Genomic DNA, 18,369 nt, shown 5'->3' with positions numbered 1-18,369 from the left:
TCAAGCTTTGCATGCATATTGATTTTAACCAGTAAAAGTCTAATAAGAGTCGGCTCATAAGCTAAAGTATACAAACCACAACCCCAAAGCTCAGACTTTTTGTCAAATCTGTTATTTGTTAATTCTCATCAACCTTTATAGTACTGACAAAAGTATGAAAAAAAGATTGACCAACTTAATTGTAAATATAAACAAATTTAGAATTTGGGGAAGTTAGGACGGGTAAAATAAAAGTGAAACATTTTTAGAACATTTATTTTAGTAACATTGTTTTGAAACGTTCCACAATAAGCAGGTGAATTGGTAACAGGTGAGGAAATCATGATGGTATAAAATTCGGATCCACCAAAGGTTCAGTTTTTGCAAGCAGATAGGTCATTGCTCATGCTTTGTGCCACACTTCTGAAGAATATTATCTGTCAAATGAACATCATCTTCATCTCACCATCTACTGGACATAATATTGTTAAAAGATTCAGGGGACCTATGGAAATCTCAGTCGGTTTTGGGCAAGGCCAGAAACCACTATTTAACCACTATGAATCTATCTCATTCAACTCAAAGATAATACACAGTCAGAAATATAGCCACAAGGGGTCAAGTGTACTTCTTGTTACTTGTAACAAGAACAGGGAAGAGTTCTGCTTGCAAACCTGCAACGATTAATATCCTTAGTTCCCAATGATGAAAAAGTATAATTAATAGAAAAAGGTAAACCAAACACACTGGCAAACATGCCTCTGTCCCAACTTTTCTTTTAGTATGAAGTTCTATTTTTTCCAATATTTAGGGGTCACCACAGCAGATTTAGTTCAGGGCTACTCAACCTGCAGCCTGTGACGCAAGGCGGTGTAGCCCACAATTTGGTCCTGTAGGTTTTATGTATTGTTGTATGTTTGACCCAGCTTGCTTCCCATTGACTGTATGTACTCTAAAAACAATCATTGGTAAATGATGCATCACATTTAAAAGCCTAGTGTTATTTGATGATCACCCTTTTAAAAATAAAAAAATGAAACACTGAAAAGGTTGCATTGGAGCAGAGGATAGGATTTGGCTAGTCAGTTGTACCTCGTCATTCCAGGCAGTCAGACTGACGCCTGCCCAGTAGATTGCACGGTATTTCACAGTGAGTCATAATCACATATAAAGTGGTAAATTATGCAGAAGTACTGAGATGTTTTTGGAAGGTGAAAAGAAACCCACACAGTCATGAGAGGAACACTGCAAACTCTATACATAGTAACCAGAGTCTGGGATTATTATTCATTATTTTATTAGAATTTCTATGTCACTTTAAATGCATTCATGACAGAACAGGTAGTTACTGGTTACACAAGATTCATCAGTTCAAGTTTAATGTCAAAAAGCCATGGACAATTTTGTATCTCCTGTTCACCTCTCTTGCATGTCTTTGGACTGTGAGAGGAAACCGTAGCTCCCAGAGGAAAGCATGCAAACTCCACACAGAAAGGACCCACACCGTTCCACCTAGGAATCAAACCCAGGACCTTCTTGCTGTGAGGCGATAGTGCTACCCACTGAGCCACTGTGTTGTGGATTAAACCAGGCAGTGCAAACTATGTAGCACCAATGTTAAATTCTGCCATCCTAGATATCTGGTAATGCTGTTTATAAAATGTACAGACTAGGTGGAAAGTTTACATACATTTATAGAGAAAAAACCTTATTAGGTTTACCTATCATCGTTTATGGTCAGCCATTAATCATACTATGAGCCATGCTGACTGCATAGATGCATTGTGTATACAGTTACTGACTGCAGCCTATCTGTTGCTCTATACACTTTATTACCCTCATCCATTAATAAAAAGGCAACCCCACAAACCAGATATTATTTGGGTGAACCATTTTGTCACTGTAATGACTAACATAGTAATAACATGGCAGCACGTGCTGTAACAGATTTATAGACTTTATTTTTCTGGTTGCACCATAAATGGAAATGTACAAGTCAAGGCCATAGACATAAAATTAACATTGTGGGATCTACCTGGGGTGGGGGGATTAGGGTTTCCTGACATTCAAAAACATTCTTGCCATTAATATTTCATTTGATTAGGATTTTAACATCGTTTTACACTTTGGTTACATTCATGACCGAACAGGTAGTTACTGATTCAAGATTCACAAGGTTCATCAGTTCAAGTTTTTAATTTTGTATCTCTAATTCACCTCACTCCTGGAGGAAACCCACACAGGCACAGGGAGAACATGCAAACAACACACAGAAAGAACCTAATTACTGATAGGAACACTTATTGATCCTGATGTTATGCAAAACTAGTGAGTGGAATATGTGTACTAGGTTCCTCCTAATATACAGTATATTGTGATTGCGGCCTTGGTTCAAATAAACGTACATGGTACAAAGTAACCGGTCTATGGTGAGATGTAAACCTAACCAAAGTACAAGCTACACAATGTGTATGAATATGTTTGTGTTCACTGAGTAAAAGAAATGATTATAGAAAGAATGGACTCCTAATCTTGTCGCTTACGACTGTTAATAAAGGCGCTTGTAGAACCCTTATACAAAAGCAATCTCACGCTCGAGGTCGTGCTGGGGCCTTGTGCCTTTGACTTACAGCATCACAGCGTGTTGTTTCTGACTGAACAGCCTCGAGCCTGATGTTGCTTAAATAATGAAGTAGCTGGACATTTTGAAAGCATGTTTTCAGAAACAAATGGGGTTTTCTTTTAAACAGTGTTCCAGCCATGTCACAGAAAAAGTACATTTGCAAAAATCATTAAATCATTTCAAAACTACCATGACATACATGTGACTAACAAACGTTAATGCAAAATCCATAGAACATGCTTGTTGGCCTCCTACTGGACCTTACATCTTTTGTGCCAGAGATACCTTACCTGCCAAATGCTGCCCCCTGTTGGGGATTTACTATTAGTGGAGACAAACACTTTCAAGCAACTTTGGTCATTAGACTTTATTCTTAAAAAAAGATTCAAAAACAAAAATCACAACCCAATCCAGGATTACCTGTAAATATCTCATATACAAAGTTTTGGTTAAAAAAAAAAAAAAAAAGACACAAACTATTACATTTAGTGTTGCAACTTGACATTTTGCCTTCAAGAGCAGGGCAGTCCAGTCAGTTTAAGGATAAAAGGATTTCAGTTTATGCAAGAAGAGTCAAGTATTTAAGGTCAGTTAGTGCTTGAATAATAACTACATCTACATTGTCTAATTTTGCTACCTACCAAATACTTCCAGTAATGAGTAATACAAAAACTTCACTAAGTTCAACTCTAGTAGTCCATGGCTCTTTAATGAAAGTGTACAAATTAACACCGGTTCCCAGTTTCCTGACTCCTGAGGAACATTTAGGCTTCATCATTACACAGTTTGATACGTCCTGCGGTTGCCATGAAGATGGAGAAAACTGCAATTCAGTCATCAAGGCATTTCATTATGATCCAGTGTATTAGACGTTTTGGTTCAGATACTAATGATGCTTTGTTAAAGGACATTTCCGTGATTGATAATGCAAACACAATGGTGGGTTCTGTGGCTTGTTTGAGGTATATCATTAAAGCTGAAGCCTGTTGTGGAAGTGTGGCTTCTGGTCAGTTTTTGGCAAGTAGACTGAGGTTTCGGCTGTACTAGGTTATTGAGAATGGCTGTGTTTGTGTATGTGTCTGATGAGGATGCTGTGCTTACTCATTTTATCTAACACTGTAACTGTCTCCATCTGGCAAACTACACTAGTGTGTGTATGTTGAATCCTTTACCACCTATACACTGGTGTCACACTGATTTTAAACCTTTTTTTAAATCCCCTAACTCTCTCTTAAATCTACAACCTAAAATTAAAACTTGGTCCGAAACCAGCATGACTGATTCAGTGCGAGTGTGTTGGCTCTACTTTAAGCCCCACCAGTGAGGGAGGAATCTGTGAACCAGCAGGTGTAGAGGAGTTCCTCATGCCACTTTGATTGTGAGACGAGGCCACTGCGGGGCGGATGAGTGGAGGTGGCGGATGGTTGTGGGGTGTTCGGGTCTGAAGAGGGCGCGTTTGTAGAGGAGGAGGTTGACGCAACAGGCTGGGGGGAGCACTCGGGGGAGTTGGGCGCAGCAAGGGCGGGGGCTGGGTAAGTGGAGGAGAAGACTGGCTGGAATTGGATATGCTGGTTGCTTCAGATGAGGGATTGGGGCTGCCAGAGTCTGTAGGTGAGGCACTGTCCATTTTTGCCTACACAAAACAAAGGAGAAAAACAGAGATCAAAACACATCGCTCAACTAGTCCCATTATGATCAGAAAATGTAAACTTTTAATTGCTAAGTGTCATTTAATTGCTATATAAATAAATACAAATCGATGTTTGTCATATTTTATTAGAAGCTATGCACATCATCATTTTGGGTAATAGATGCACCTCACTGATAATGTATTAAAATAATGCTAACATCAGAGATTTAAACTTAAAATAGGCTGCATCCCAAACCACACATTATTTACTAAACAGTATGTGTGCACATTCTGAATCAAGTAATACCACGACAAGTAATAACACTGGGTATGGGGCTTATGATTAACCAGTTACCTATTACTGACAATCATGGTATTGTTTATTAATGCTAGAAATGTTTCATGTTACCAGTGTCTACAATGTAATTTCAATTTATATCCAACAGTTTACTGTTTCCATACTCAATCAGATAAAGAGCACCAGTATAAAGGTATAAATCTGCTTATTTTCTCATAATAGCTACACTGATGTCAGCAGGAGCTCATCTATACCCACTGTATCTCTATTCTCTATAAGCTTGATGGTTATCAGTAAATCATTGACTAATGGTCAGTTATTCATTAAAATAAATGACCACAATTAGCATCCCTAGTTGTATCTTGTAAATATAGAAACAATAAAAAACCAATTAAGATGGTAAAACCATGAAAAATGTACAATCTTTTTCACCATGCCCTTTTTACCTCATCTTCTTCAACTGCACTTCCATTCAGGTCTTTCATAACCTCTGTGCTCCCTCGCAGCACTTCTTGTTCTGCCTGCCACTCTCGCAACACTTCCTCCAGGTTGAAGCGGCGTCGGTAACTAACGAAGAACGAGCTCACTTGACTTGCCGTCTTGTTGCCAATCACGTCAGCTATGGCTGCAAAGTCTTTTCCATAGCGCCTGATAGCTAAACAATACAAAATAAAATATTTAGCTCCATAATAAAATACATTTAGCTTTATGGTTAGTCTTCTTTAATCTGATTTAGTGAAGAACTAGTTAACCTTGTATGCCATGTCATTCTAATATAATGGAACTCAACGTAATGTAATGTAAATAAATAACTTAAATTGATGAAACCAAAAAAGATATTAAAGATATATCTATTAAATTTACCAGTAAATTTTTTTGTAATTTTTATGTAAAAACTAACCCCTCTGATGAAAATCCTGTGTCATATTTTTATCATCCAACCAATTAAATGAAAATGCTAAAGGTAACTAACAATGCATTTAGGTTGCAAAATCATTCAGATTATTATTAAAGAGGACTGTGCCATTAATGGTCCCTATGTAATAAAACTGCGCTATAATGGCTTTGAGCTTTTGAGACTTCACAACTCTGGACATGCAAACAACAAGTTGCAGGTTGCAAATGTAACCTACTAGTATACGTTCCTAACACACTGCGGAAATCTACTACAGTTAAGAAGCAGGCAAGGAAATGAAAATTAGATTTACCTTGTACAGCCAGAAGCTGCTCCTCTGTAGTCCAGCGTGCGTTAATCTTAGGGTTCAGCTAAACAAGAACATCATAAGTGTAAAGGTCAGTTATTGAGGTTTGAATGCTAGGACACACCCACAAAACATGCTTTTGACTTTCAGTCTAAATTCAAGCACACATTAAACAACATAAATCCTATGAATTCGATATGCCATTTTTGTCTCTTTTAAATTATCATTATAACGTTTAAGCATGCTTGAAAATAAAAGTTACAAAGAATGAATTGTTCTCATGTGCAATACTGGTCTTATCCTGTTCCTCTTCACACATTTTTACAATGTGCATAAAAAATGACCAGACTTGATTGGCTTTGTACACACTTAAAGTAAAAAACCTAATACAAAAGTATATAAAATAACTGTGAACATACCTCAGCTGGTCTTATGACATCAATGCCTTCTGCCAAACTGCGCTTGAGAACACTGTTCGCTTGCTTAATACTTTGAACCTGTAAAATAATTTATTTACACATAAGTAAACATAAATATGACCTGTCATACATTAGTTTTTTAGAAGAAACTGTATTAAAGAATTATTAATCCAACTACAAATTTTGCTTCAGTTAAAGCCATCATGACATGAATACACTAGTAGCAGCAGTAAAATACACTAGCCTACAAATACTATTGGTCGGTTGGGTGTATACACAGACATGACTGACTATGTATAAGGGTGGGGTGGCTGAACAGCTGAATATATATTTTATTACTAGGATGTGCACTTGTCCAATAACCCTACACTAGACTCAAGAGTGCCTACACACCCCTCCTTCTTTGCTACTAAATACAAAATACACAGGAATCACTAAAAGCATTATATCCATTTAATAGTGCAGATAAAATGTAGCTTTGAATGTTTGGATTAATAAAACCAGCTATCAGGAGAGCATGGTACTCTATATGCTTTTTGGACAACTCATTCCAAAACCATGGGCATTAATATCAAGGTGGCCTCCTTTCCCATAGCCTCCACTCTTCTGAAATGGCCTTGTATGTCTGTGGGACTACAACATCAACCATGCTCTTTTGATGAAGTAAGCTCAGACACTGAGCTTCGAAGAGAAGGCCTGGTTTGCAATCAACATTCCACTTTTGAGGTCCGGCCAATGTTTTTAAAGACCTGATGTCTGCTGAAACAGAAAAGGATTTTCCACAAACTTGCCAAGTTTGATGTCGATAACTTATTTTATATAATTACTTCTATACATCTGATGCAATGGGTCTGGCTGAAACACCTTAAATAATTATGAAGGGTTTCCACATACCTTTGGACAATGTGTAAGTTATTAAATATCTCTGATTTAAGATTCAAGATATTGATTTAAGAATGCCGTTACATACAGGTGTACAGTACAATGAAATTCTTTCTTCGCATATCCCAGCTTATTTGGAAGCTGAGGTCGGCGCGCAGGGTCACCCATTGCACGGCGCCCCTGGAGCAGAGAGGGTTAAGGGCCTTGCTCAAGGGCCCAACAGTGGCTGTATGGCAGAGCTGTGATTTAAACTCTCAACCATTGAATTGACAGCCCAAAGCCCTACCCACTAGGCTACCACTGTCCCGTAACAACTGTCCACTGATACGGTCCCTTAACAAACCAGAAATGGAATACATTAGGTGTGTTGGAGCCAAGAAATTATAAAAATGCAAAGCAGCAGTACTTTAGAACCAGGGTTAAGGAACACTGCATTCCAGTATTCTAGTGAAGATATTACCTGTCGCTTGAGAGACACTAGCTGAGTGTCGAGTTGGCGGTTGGAGATGGTTCCTGACTCGACAGAAGCTGACAGGGCAGTAATGTCTTCCTGATCCAGATGCATGCCCTTGGGAGGTCTGCGACGTGACCTTAGAGGATGGTGTCTGTACTGAGCCCCCTGGTTCTCCTTGCGTATTGGACCAGGCCTCCCAGAGCTCCTGTCAATCCCTCCTCCAGCACCAGAGCTCTGCTTATTCTAAATGAAAGTACATTTTTACTATATTGAAATTGAAACAAGAGCATGCATGAACACTAGTCACTGCCAACAGTTTTTACATTTCCAGCAGACAATGTATGCTTTGATTTTTGATGACAGTTTGTCTAATAGCTTCAAGTTTCTGTGTTTTTCACTGAGACTTTGAGTAAATAAACGATTCGGTAAGTAAAATAAAAACATCTGTTACCAACCGGTTACATTACGGCAACAGACAGAATTTAAACAGTTATGCACTGGAACTGCAAAGTGTTTCTATAAAAACATTTAGTTTTATTTAGCTGTAGCCTAGTGGTTAAGGTACTGGACCAGTGATCAGAGGGTCGCTGGTTCAAGCCCCACCACTGCCAGGTTGCTGCTGTTGGGCCCTTGAGCAAGGCCCTTAACCCTCAATTGCTCAGACTATATACTGTAACTGTAATGTAAGTCACTTTGGATAAAGGCGTCAGCTAAATGCTGAAAATGTAAATTTAGTAAATGTATTTCACTAAGTATGCAAAGTAGATTTATAGTGGCAAAAATAAACTAGGCCTAGTTCTTCACTTCAATAATGGTAAGTAAATACATGTGTAAAATTATTTTTTGTCAATCAATTTGTCCAATCTGAAGCAGAGCTAAAACAGATTTATAATTTGTCCTCAAGAAATTAAGCATCCCCCTGAATTATGCTACTTAGCTACATTATCATCTGACAATTCAACTGCAGGATTGTTACTACCCAATATTAAATTAGGCCATTTTTTCAGAAAGGTTGAGCTTTGCTTTTAATCTGTTATATTTTACAGATTTCAAGTTAATATTTCACCTCTTTTTTTGCGTTAATCTCAAAGTCACCGTCACTGCCTGGTTCTCCCTCCTCCATCTCATCATTACTGAAAGGAAGGAATCACAATTTTATGTAATGCTCTAGAAGACTTACTGAACCCCCCTCCTCTCTTTGTTGGCCTTGATTTCCACTCACCTGTCACCCTTTTCTCTTTTGTTCACGAGTTTGCGAGCTTGCCGGTCCATGACACTGGTGCGAGTCCTTGTCTTCTTCCAGGAATAGTAGTATTTTACCAGACTGGATATCAGCTTATCTGGTAACTGAGAACATAAGTGCTTTTTATTTATTTATTTCTTAGGATTTAATGTCATATTTTTACACACTTTGGTTAAAATGATGACAGGAAAGGTAGTTACTGGTTACACAAAATTTATCAGTTCAAGTCTTTAATGTCAAACAAGTCAAGGACAATTTTGTATCTCCAATTAAACTGACTGCACATATTTGGACTGCAAAGTGCATTTTAAATACAGACTACATCAGATTATCAGAATCACACTTCCTTAGTGTGCCACAGAAACAATCAATATACAAGCTAGTACAGCAAAATGAATCAGTGAACCTGATTTTTGGTCTTAATTAGAAGACTGGAATTCTGGTAACAAACTGTATTCAGTCATAATGGTAAGTCCCTCTGTATGAAAGCACCTGCTAAATGCTGCAAATGTAAATGTGTAATAAGAAATCTTTTAAAAGATTAATTGTGTACATTACGAACCACTACATTTACAAATCTGATCTGAATCTGTGGCAGAGTATGCAACAGAGTTAGTAATGTAATGATGGCAGTGATATGTGGAATAAATGTTCCCAACAGTGGATTGTCAAACTTAAATATTAGTATTTTATGACTATATTGTGTGACTCCACGTTTAAATCATTATTAAATCATTCTTTGGAAGGCTGTAAAGCTGACGCTTTTCTAGAGCAGCAGATGGGAGGACTGCAGATGACTGTTATATAAACCATTATTTCTTCCACCTCTCCTTCCTCTTCCCACTCTTCTTCCTCTTTACTTCCACCCTTGCACAACACTTTCACTCACCATCTGTTGGATGCGGTGGAAGCTCTTGCCGTGAAAACTGAAGGCCTGCTCAAAAAGCACCTTATCTTCTACTGTCCACTCATCAGGAAATGGTGTGAAGTTAGCCAGGTCAGCCAGAGACTTCTCAACATCATGTTTGTGCCAGAGCAGCATGCCTAAAGACTAAAAAAAGATATACGAAATAAACTTAGATCAGGGCTACAAAATATACACCGATTCATACTGCATGTGTGCTTTCATCTTCCGGATAAGCTTCTGATGGCAAATGAAATACCTGTTCCATATTGTAGCCATGCTTCTCCTTTGCCATCAGGATGTATTCATCCACTGTAAGAAAAACAAAAAAAGTCAAATACCTGCTATAAAAGAAACAGCTCGGTAATGCCCAAAATGCTACAATATCTATTACTTGTTCAAGTACCCCCAAAGTAGTTAACCATGAATAATGGAAACTAATACACATGAATAGTCTTTTAGCTGAGGTGCGCAAACATTGGGAAGCAAACATGACTCCACTGCTATTTAACGCATTAGAATGCCATTTGGAATGCAGAATGCACATATAGTAAGTATGTAACAATGTTGCATTTATCAGTGATATGTAGTTAAACTGTAACTGCACTTGGTGTCAAATGTAGTGGAATAATCCCCACTATTCACAACCACAGTCTCACTCTTTTTATTAAGCCCATTTACATACACATCAAAAATGTGTAAGGGAACACCACTGACCTAGCTGCATTGTAACATTCTTACAAACTTCTGTGCAGAAGTAAAATACATGTATTAATGGTATACATAGTATCAGTATACCACTATGTACTAAATAGTGTATTACCCAGTGATTAACTAACCATAAATAAACTTTAAAATCGAGATGAGACACTCTAAATTCAACATTCAACATGTTAAATACATTATTTAAAAATAAATTCTGTATATAACGTAGGTGGCACTTGGATGTCTCAGGGGTAAAATAGGCTAGCCCACAACTGCTGAGATCTTGGGATCAAGCGTTTAAATCTCAGGTGATGATATCGGCCAGCTGGGTACCTGTATGGACATGATTGGCTAATGTCTGAGAGACTAAACAAACTATACAGGTTGCCAGGTATTCCAAAGTATTAATTTTCATTTTCATTCATTTTATTTTCAAAATATTAATTAAAAAAACAATTAGTTCGATTTTACACTGATTCATGTCCCATTGTTTATTTTAATACTTTAATGCACCAATTACATGTAAGGTCAATCGTTCAAATCAAATTTTGAAATTAAAATTCTGTAAATTACTACAGGCACATGATGTAATTATTATCCTAAAATGTAAAGGTTTAAAAAAAATTTATTACAAAAAATACTTACACATGGCAGCAGACACCAGGCTGTTTGGTGACCATACAAGCATACTTCTCTGGTCTTTCTCTATGTAGTCTGGTTCAAGCTCTGTCAATGCAAAGTATGTGTCAATGACCGGTTTACTTACACGCCACACAACTAAAACAAAATAATACAGCCTCTGTATCATACAATGTAACAGTCACATTAGTACTCAATAGCCAATGACAAAATCTAAACTAGTTGCATCAGATTTGAACTGTGTGATTGAAATGGGTTCTAAAATCATTAATGAATAATGATAACAAATCACGATAATAAAATCTTGGCTGAATTCTATGGAAGACTGTGAACTGTGCGTTCTCTGTGCCAGTAAATATAATACAGATTCTATACTACAATGCTGATGATGCAGGGAAAAAAAACATTACACAGTGCTTGCATCAATCAGCTTATTGCAAAAGTGTGTAGAAGAAAATACACAAGTCACAAACACTACTGCCTGAACAGTTGCAACAGTTTGCACTAAATATACAGGATAAGTAAAATATTCCAGTCATTGTGTGCTGAGTGAATGGGAAAATTTCAAGAAGAAAGAATTATACCGTTTTAGTCGTCAATATGCATATCAACTTCTCTTGTAACAGGTTTTTTTTTCCATTTTAATGCCGGAAACAAGAAATACAATAATAATAAAAAATATATATTTATCTAATAAAGTATATTATTAATATCTAACCTGATTTTCCTTTATAATGCACCCATATAGCTGCTTCATCGTTTAGCTCTCATATAGAGAGCACATTAGATCCATCTCAGTGGTTAAAAAAAGAACACACCACCACACACTCTTACCTGGCTTGTAATCTGGGATTTGTGCCTGGTAGTCTGCACCTACACGAATCATACTATCTGTAAAAGAGACAAGGAGAGAAAGGATGCAAGTTAATACTGTAATAAAGGATTTGCAAGTCATTAAAGGGGCAGAGGAAGAACAGAGCAGGAGAGAAGACTAGGAAACAATAGCCATACAGCATACAATTACAACATCATACCAAGCAGTTGAGCAATGAATTCTTATAATATCCTAATTTCAAACACACTGATCTAAGATAATACTGAACTGGATTTAATGTACAGTATTTTAACATTTTTGACCACAGCACAGGATTCTGCACTGGGTGGGACTTAACTCAGCTACTATGAGGAAATTGATGTCTGAATAAGACTATCAACAGATACTTAGAACTCAGGGATCATGTTACAGATGCAACCACATTTGCAAAAATAAAGTTCTATTTGGTAACCTTACAAAATGTAGCTAAAATCTCATTTGAAACAATTGCTTTTTCAGAATAGCATTTGCCAAGTTAATAGTTATTATCTTAAAGACAATAGTCCTAACTACAGTATGATACAAATGGTGTTTTAATCTTCAGTTTGTACTGTTATTCAATCTTTTAAACATTAATAAAGCAACAAAAAAACAGCACTTATCCTTATTCACAGCACTGTATTGTACAATATCCCTACACTCAAATATATAATACAGCCCCTAATATCAATATATAGATGACATCTAATTACGCTCTTTTAGAATGCGAGTTGGGGCTGTATACGAACCATGTGAGTGTTCTTCTTCACTGCTCTCCTCATCTGAGTGTTGACTGTTGCCATTGGTAGCTGTTTTGGCTCTGCTGCGGGACAGAACCCCAGAACCTGAGCGCTCCATTACTGATGGCATGGCTGCCAGAAATAAATACAAATAGAACACAATATTTAATGACATGGCTTTTAGTTAACTCATAATAAACTAGCAGAAATACTGCTTACTTGATGAGATTTATGTAAATATTTAAAAAACTACACTACTACACTAGTGTTCTTCATAGCCCTGCTTACTGTAATATACAGTATTATATTTTCCTCTCAAAGCTATTCATTTTACCCAAATAATTGTATATGTATTAAACATTTTATATTATTCCTTCCCATTTGTTTGGTTTATTTAAAAAATGGCAAAAAAAAAAAAACATGGCCCAAGTTTATCAATCATTTTTCACTATTTTAAGTTTATTTTCACTAATCACTTTATCCATTGGGTCCAGCGCCACCCAGAAACATTGGAACAGAAACACACACTAATTGCATTTACACTTTTACCAACACCTAGGGGCAATTTAGAACAGCCACTCACCTTATGCATAATATTGAAAGATGAGAGGAAACATGACTGCCCTGAGGATACCCAACCAGACACAAGAAAAACATGTGCAACTCCTCACAGACAGTACATTAAACTTAACAAGAATTATAAGATTTATAAGACAAGAATTAAGACTGATTGATTGATTAGTTTTTAACGCCGTACCGACACAAGAATTAAGACAAAAAATTAAAGGAACAACAAAGAAAATCTTAGCAATAAGTTACTTGGTAAATATGAAGCGGAAGTATTGACAACATCCACTACACTATTACAACATTTTGATATTGTAACAAACTCTTAAAGTGATACAAGAGGTAAACCATTTCTTTTTTATCTTTCCATCTACAATTTCTGATTGCAGTTTTTGAAGCTGATTTTTTGAGTTTCAAAAGAACTTTACAGTACTGAAAGTCACAGGTGTGTCTTCTCCTTGGACATTACAGACTGCACTTTTTAACATCCTTTTCACACCTTATAATACTTCCAACAACTGACAATTTGGTACACTTATAGAAGGAGAATGTAAATGCAGCATGAGACCACCCACCAGTTTATTTACCCCATAACACAACACAAATCATTCATGAAAAAAATATTTCAATGAATGAAATGGCATATTGCAAATTATAAGAAGCCAGAATTAGGATAAATCCACTGATATTAGGGTTGGAAGATATATTCAAAATTCTCCATTACAGGGTAATGTCAAATTATGGCATCAGTACGTATCATAATATAGTAACTTGTGTCTAAAAATGAAAGACTATACAGACTATAAACTACACACATGATGGCTTGTGGCTCCCTTTGATAACAAAACTGGGTTTCTTTTTTTAGAGTATTAGGTTTGAGCAACAACTGAATCAACTCTAAGATTGTAATAACAGTTTGATGTGATATGATGTATAATTTCAGGGCACCTGGAATGAAAAGCAGATAAAAGATGCTTAAGTCTTTGCTGCTGATGATGTTGATGTCTATCAGGCCTTTTGTTTACAGGAGGCTGTTCTTTTAAAGTCAGAGTAGGACTCAAACTCTGATGTACTTCATTAACACCAAGTAAACACATTCAGTACACATGTATACCTCGTATACAGAATAAAGTTTGAACAAGAATGCATATCACTAATTGTTTTGTAAAGCCTGTGTTGTTAGAGAAGCTTGGCCCACTCATCGCCATGGTCTGTTTTGAAGCCATATTACAACCACAAAATGGCAATCCTTCACATTACTGGGTCGTTTTTATTGAAAAGGTTAGAAGAAGGTTTGTTAAAGGTTATGTGTACAACATCCAATAGAAAGCGTTAACACTCAATAGGTTCAGCACACCAATATCAACCGATTCTTTCGGCTCCCAAACGGCTCCCTCTAAAAGCGTCATCAAGTTTCTTTTACAATGTCAGATCTAACACTATATCATGCATTCATATATATATATATATATATATATATATATATATATATATATATATATATATATATATACACAGCAATTTGATTTGAATAAAATACTCTGAAATGAATTATGAATAAAATTATACGACTATAAATTTTAGATCCTATTCAAAAACTTTTTTGTTTACTTTATGGATCTTTAAATGTGCACAATGATCTGATTTATTTATTTACTGTCCGTTAGGTCACCACATGCAAACGTATTTAAAAAAATCAATGTCTGCTATCAGGAATCAGGCTTTCATTTATTCCTAGCGCAGAAACCTCGAAAGCTATGTATTTGACTCTTTGCCGCGAATCGACTCCGTTCACTTAGAAGAGCCGACTCAATGAGCCGACCACTTCGAGAACGACGCATCAGTATTAATTATTAGTTTTGTGCTTGTCGTTGATGTAACTGTAACACATCATTTCGCCAGTTTAAAACTAAAATACCAGAACTAAATAATAACAATAATAATGAAATAAACCCTTCGGCCAAATTGCTTGGACAGAGGTGTGACGTCACGCTTGGTTGTCCGTTTTAATTGCGCTATTTTCTTAAACACCGGCACAACGTAATAAATCCTATCTATTATTCTGCTTAAGAGTCGATCGCGGTTTTTAAACGGTGAATGTTTTCGGCTTGATACTTGATTGGAATACAACTCCCTGGAGAAGTCTTGTTCAGTCAGACCCGGGTTCAGCCGTCCCCTTGTTTCATTAAACATAAGGAAGCCTATTAACTGAAACACAGCACAGAATCCGACCGGCCAATTACAAGCAGCCTCTCATTTCCACTTCCTAATTACAGAAGAATAAAATCACATTTCTGTAGTCTTGCCTTACTTTTGCTCTCTCAGGTCGGGATTCTTTTGTGTAAAAGCACGCTTTATGTCCTCCAGCTCCAGTGGTTCGTTACAAGCCGCCGTTCAACATTTGTGCGAGTTGCCAGCCGGGAAAGGACTTCTATACCCGGCTTAATTGGTTTCTCAGCTATTAAAACTTTAGAAGTGACAGATAAGTCGTTTTAAAACAAGCAATGCAATCAGGAGCTATTAATAAGCCAGACAACTATTTAAATCCTTGATTAATATTTACTCGAGTCTATCTCTCCAATCCAACGGTATCGACTGCATGGAGATCCTCTGTGTGTGTATGTGCCGGGGGGGGGGGGGGAGACACAGCACTCACCACACAGCTAAGAAAACCTTCCGCCTTACTCGCCTCTCCCCAACTAACTTAGATGTAGGGCTTTTTGATTCAAGAAATGGAGGAGTCGACTCCGATTCACAACAACGTTCTCAATGATTGATCAGGAACAAGGTTCATAACTTAAACCACAAACAAAGAAAATGTTGCATTATAAACAGTAAAACACAATGCACATATTATGTAATAAATTATATATTAAATGATATTATATTACATTATATTATATTACACGTTATCAGAATCAGAATCAGAAATACTTTATTGATCCCAGAGGTACATTGCAGTTCTTACAGTAGCAACCATTTATGTAGAAGAATAAACACTCTAATAATTTAAAACAAGAAAAAAGAAGAAGAAACATTTGCAAATAGTTAAAAAGTTATTTCACAGATAATTAAATAATTAAAAATTAAAATACTTACATTATTATTATTGCACATATGAATTATGAATATTGCACAGATGAACCATGTGTCACACATTAAGGGCGGAATTTGATGGCCACAGGTAGAAATGACTTCCTGTGGTGCTCTGTGGTGCATTTTGGTAGAATGAGTCTTGCACTGAATGTGCTCCTTTGTCTCATCACTAATCATGTTCATCATATTTTCAGGGGCACCAGATATAAGTTAAATTATATTGTTAAATAGCTGTTATTGCTTTTAGACTAAAGTATTTCTGTTGACTTATTAGTCTTCACATTTTTTTACAAATCACTTTTTCTAACAAATAAATATATATTTGTATAATTTTTTATTATATTACATACACTTAAAAATTTTGTTGTTTGATGGGTTTGGATTACAGCTGACTAACCAGACAAATTTTAAATAGATTATTTTTATGTAATTATAAAGTTTTAAGTTTGGCCACTTCTTGCAGCTAAAAAAACCTCCACTTCTCTGGCAAGGCTTTTTGGAGTGCGTCTGTGAAAATTTGAACCCAGTGGGTGACAAATTAAGCATTTATTATGTTGCATAAGAAGGCCTGGCAAATAACTTTTTGATTTATCCCAAATGTATTTAGTGGGGTCAAAGTATAGAATATAGCTTTATGGACCTTGCTTTTGCAAAGGAGCATAGTCATGCTGGAACACGAAATGATCTTTTGCATTATTCAATTAAAAGAGACCACTGTGATTAGGGAATACCATTTTCATTAAAGGTTGTACTCGGTCCACAACAATGTTTAGGTAGGTAGTACATGTCAAGGTAACATCAACATGAATGCCAGGATCCAAGGTTTTCAGAACATTGCTTAGAGAACTGCCCCTGCCAGCTTGCCTTCCTCCCATAGTGCATCCTGTTACTTTTATTTCTTACCAAGGTAAGTGACATACACATGGCCATCCTCAAGATTTAAAATAAAATGTGATTTATCAGAACTATCTCTTTTTATTTCTCCATGTTTCAGTTCTGATGCTTGCGTGTCTACTGTAGTTGATTTTGAAAGTATACAGGGGTCACCAAGGGCACTCTGAGTGGTCTGCGTCTACACAGACTCAAACACAGCAAGCTGCAAACTGTTATACCCAGCGTGAACCTTTTTTTTTTTTAGCATTTTGTGCAAGTCACTTCTTTTTGGGATCAGACCAGAAGCGCTTGCCTTTGACAGGGTGCCCATGACCCTGTCAGCGGTTAACTGGTTGTTCCTTCTTGGAAGGCGTTTTGTAGGTATTAGCCAATGCATGTCGGTAACAGCCCAAAACCTGCTATTTTGGAAATGCTCTGCCCCAATCATTTAGACACTTTTTACTCAGATCCTTATGCGTACCTATGTTCCCTGCTTTAAAAAATTAACTTCAAGAACTGACTGTTTACTTGCTGCCTATTTTATCCCTCTTCTTAATATGTGCCACTGTAACTCACCATCATCATTGTTCACTTCACATCTTATTGATGTTACATTTACATTTTTGGCATTTAGCAGACGCCTTTATCCAAAGCAACTTACATTACAGTTACAGTCTGAGCAATTGAGGGTTAAGGGCCTTGCTCAAGGGCCCAACAGCAGCAACCTGGCAGTGGTGGGGCTTGAACCAGCGACCTTAGGGTTACTATTCCAGTACCTTAACCACTAGGCTACGGCTTGATGTTGTAGCTAATCTGTGTATATTTGTAATACAATATGTAAATATAAAATGTGTTTTACATTTTTCAACAGAAGAAAACCTCATTGTAATATGAATTAATTAAACTGTTTCGACTCAGCAGAATTGAACCACGTTACATTTTATTAACGCCATCATGAATGTAATGACTGACTCTTTCAGGGACCGACTCCTAATTTGATGTCATGTTAAATATCTACTGCAAATTTAAATTTAAATATCACGGGTTACTCCCCTACACGTATCTTGTGTGTGTGTGTGTGTGTGTGCGTGTGTGTGTGTGTGTGTGTGTGTGTGTGCGTGTGCGTGTGGAATCGATTCCACAGTTTGGAGTCGACTTTTTTATCTTTACCTCGAATTGGAGAATCGACTCACCTTCGGATCGACTCCCAATCGTACTTCTATGTCAGTTATATAGTCCGCTACACCGGCAGACGTTCAAAA

The 18,369-nt window shown here is 36.7% G+C and overlaps 1 protein-coding gene across 1 annotated transcript; it reads right to left on the bottom strand.

Annotated features, from left to right (window-relative positions):
* Positions 1-2,998: 2,998 nt before the first annotated feature.
* Positions 2,999-12,701, bottom strand: rcor2 (REST corepressor 2). The gene is made up of 12 exons (XM_062993215.1): positions 12,581-12,701; positions 11,813-11,869; positions 10,985-11,065; positions 9,894-9,946; positions 9,620-9,781; positions 8,710-8,834; positions 8,554-8,620; positions 7,494-7,730; positions 6,152-6,229; positions 5,739-5,796; positions 4,977-5,185; positions 2,999-4,235 (listed from the first exon to the last, which is right to left on the bottom strand). The coding sequence occupies exons 1-12, from the start codon at positions 12,699-12,701 to the stop codon at positions 3,885-3,887; spliced, it is 1,599 nt and encodes a 532-aa protein (XP_062849285.1). The 3' UTR covers positions 2,999-3,884.
* Positions 12,702-18,369: the final 5,668 nt, after the last annotated feature.

This window comes from Trichomycterus rosablanca, chromosome 4, assembly GCF_030014385.1.
Source record: "Trichomycterus rosablanca isolate fTriRos1 chromosome 4, fTriRos1.hap1, whole genome shotgun sequence".
Classification (NCBI taxonomy): Eukaryota; Metazoa; Chordata; class Actinopteri; order Siluriformes; family Trichomycteridae; genus Trichomycterus; species Trichomycterus rosablanca.
Note: the sequence above shows the minus strand (reverse complement) of the source record. Positions and strands in the feature narration are given on the sequence as shown.

What these genes read in the sequence shown, in the direction of transcription:
- rcor2 (XM_062993215.1), bottom strand. Translation starts at nt 12,701, where the DNA reads ATGCCATCAGTAATGGAGCGCTCAGGTTCTGGGGTTCTGTCCCGCAGC. An exon ending in TGAAGAAGAACACTCACATG is followed by an intron (nt 11,870 to 12,580) that starts GTTCGTATACAG and finishes TCTCTTTTACAG; the next exon opens with ATAGTATGATTCGTGTAGGT. An exon ending in ATGGCTACAATATGGAACAG is followed by an intron (nt 9,782 to 9,893) that starts GTATTTCATTTG and finishes ATCTTTTTTTAG; the next exon opens with TCTTTAGGCATGCTGCTCTG.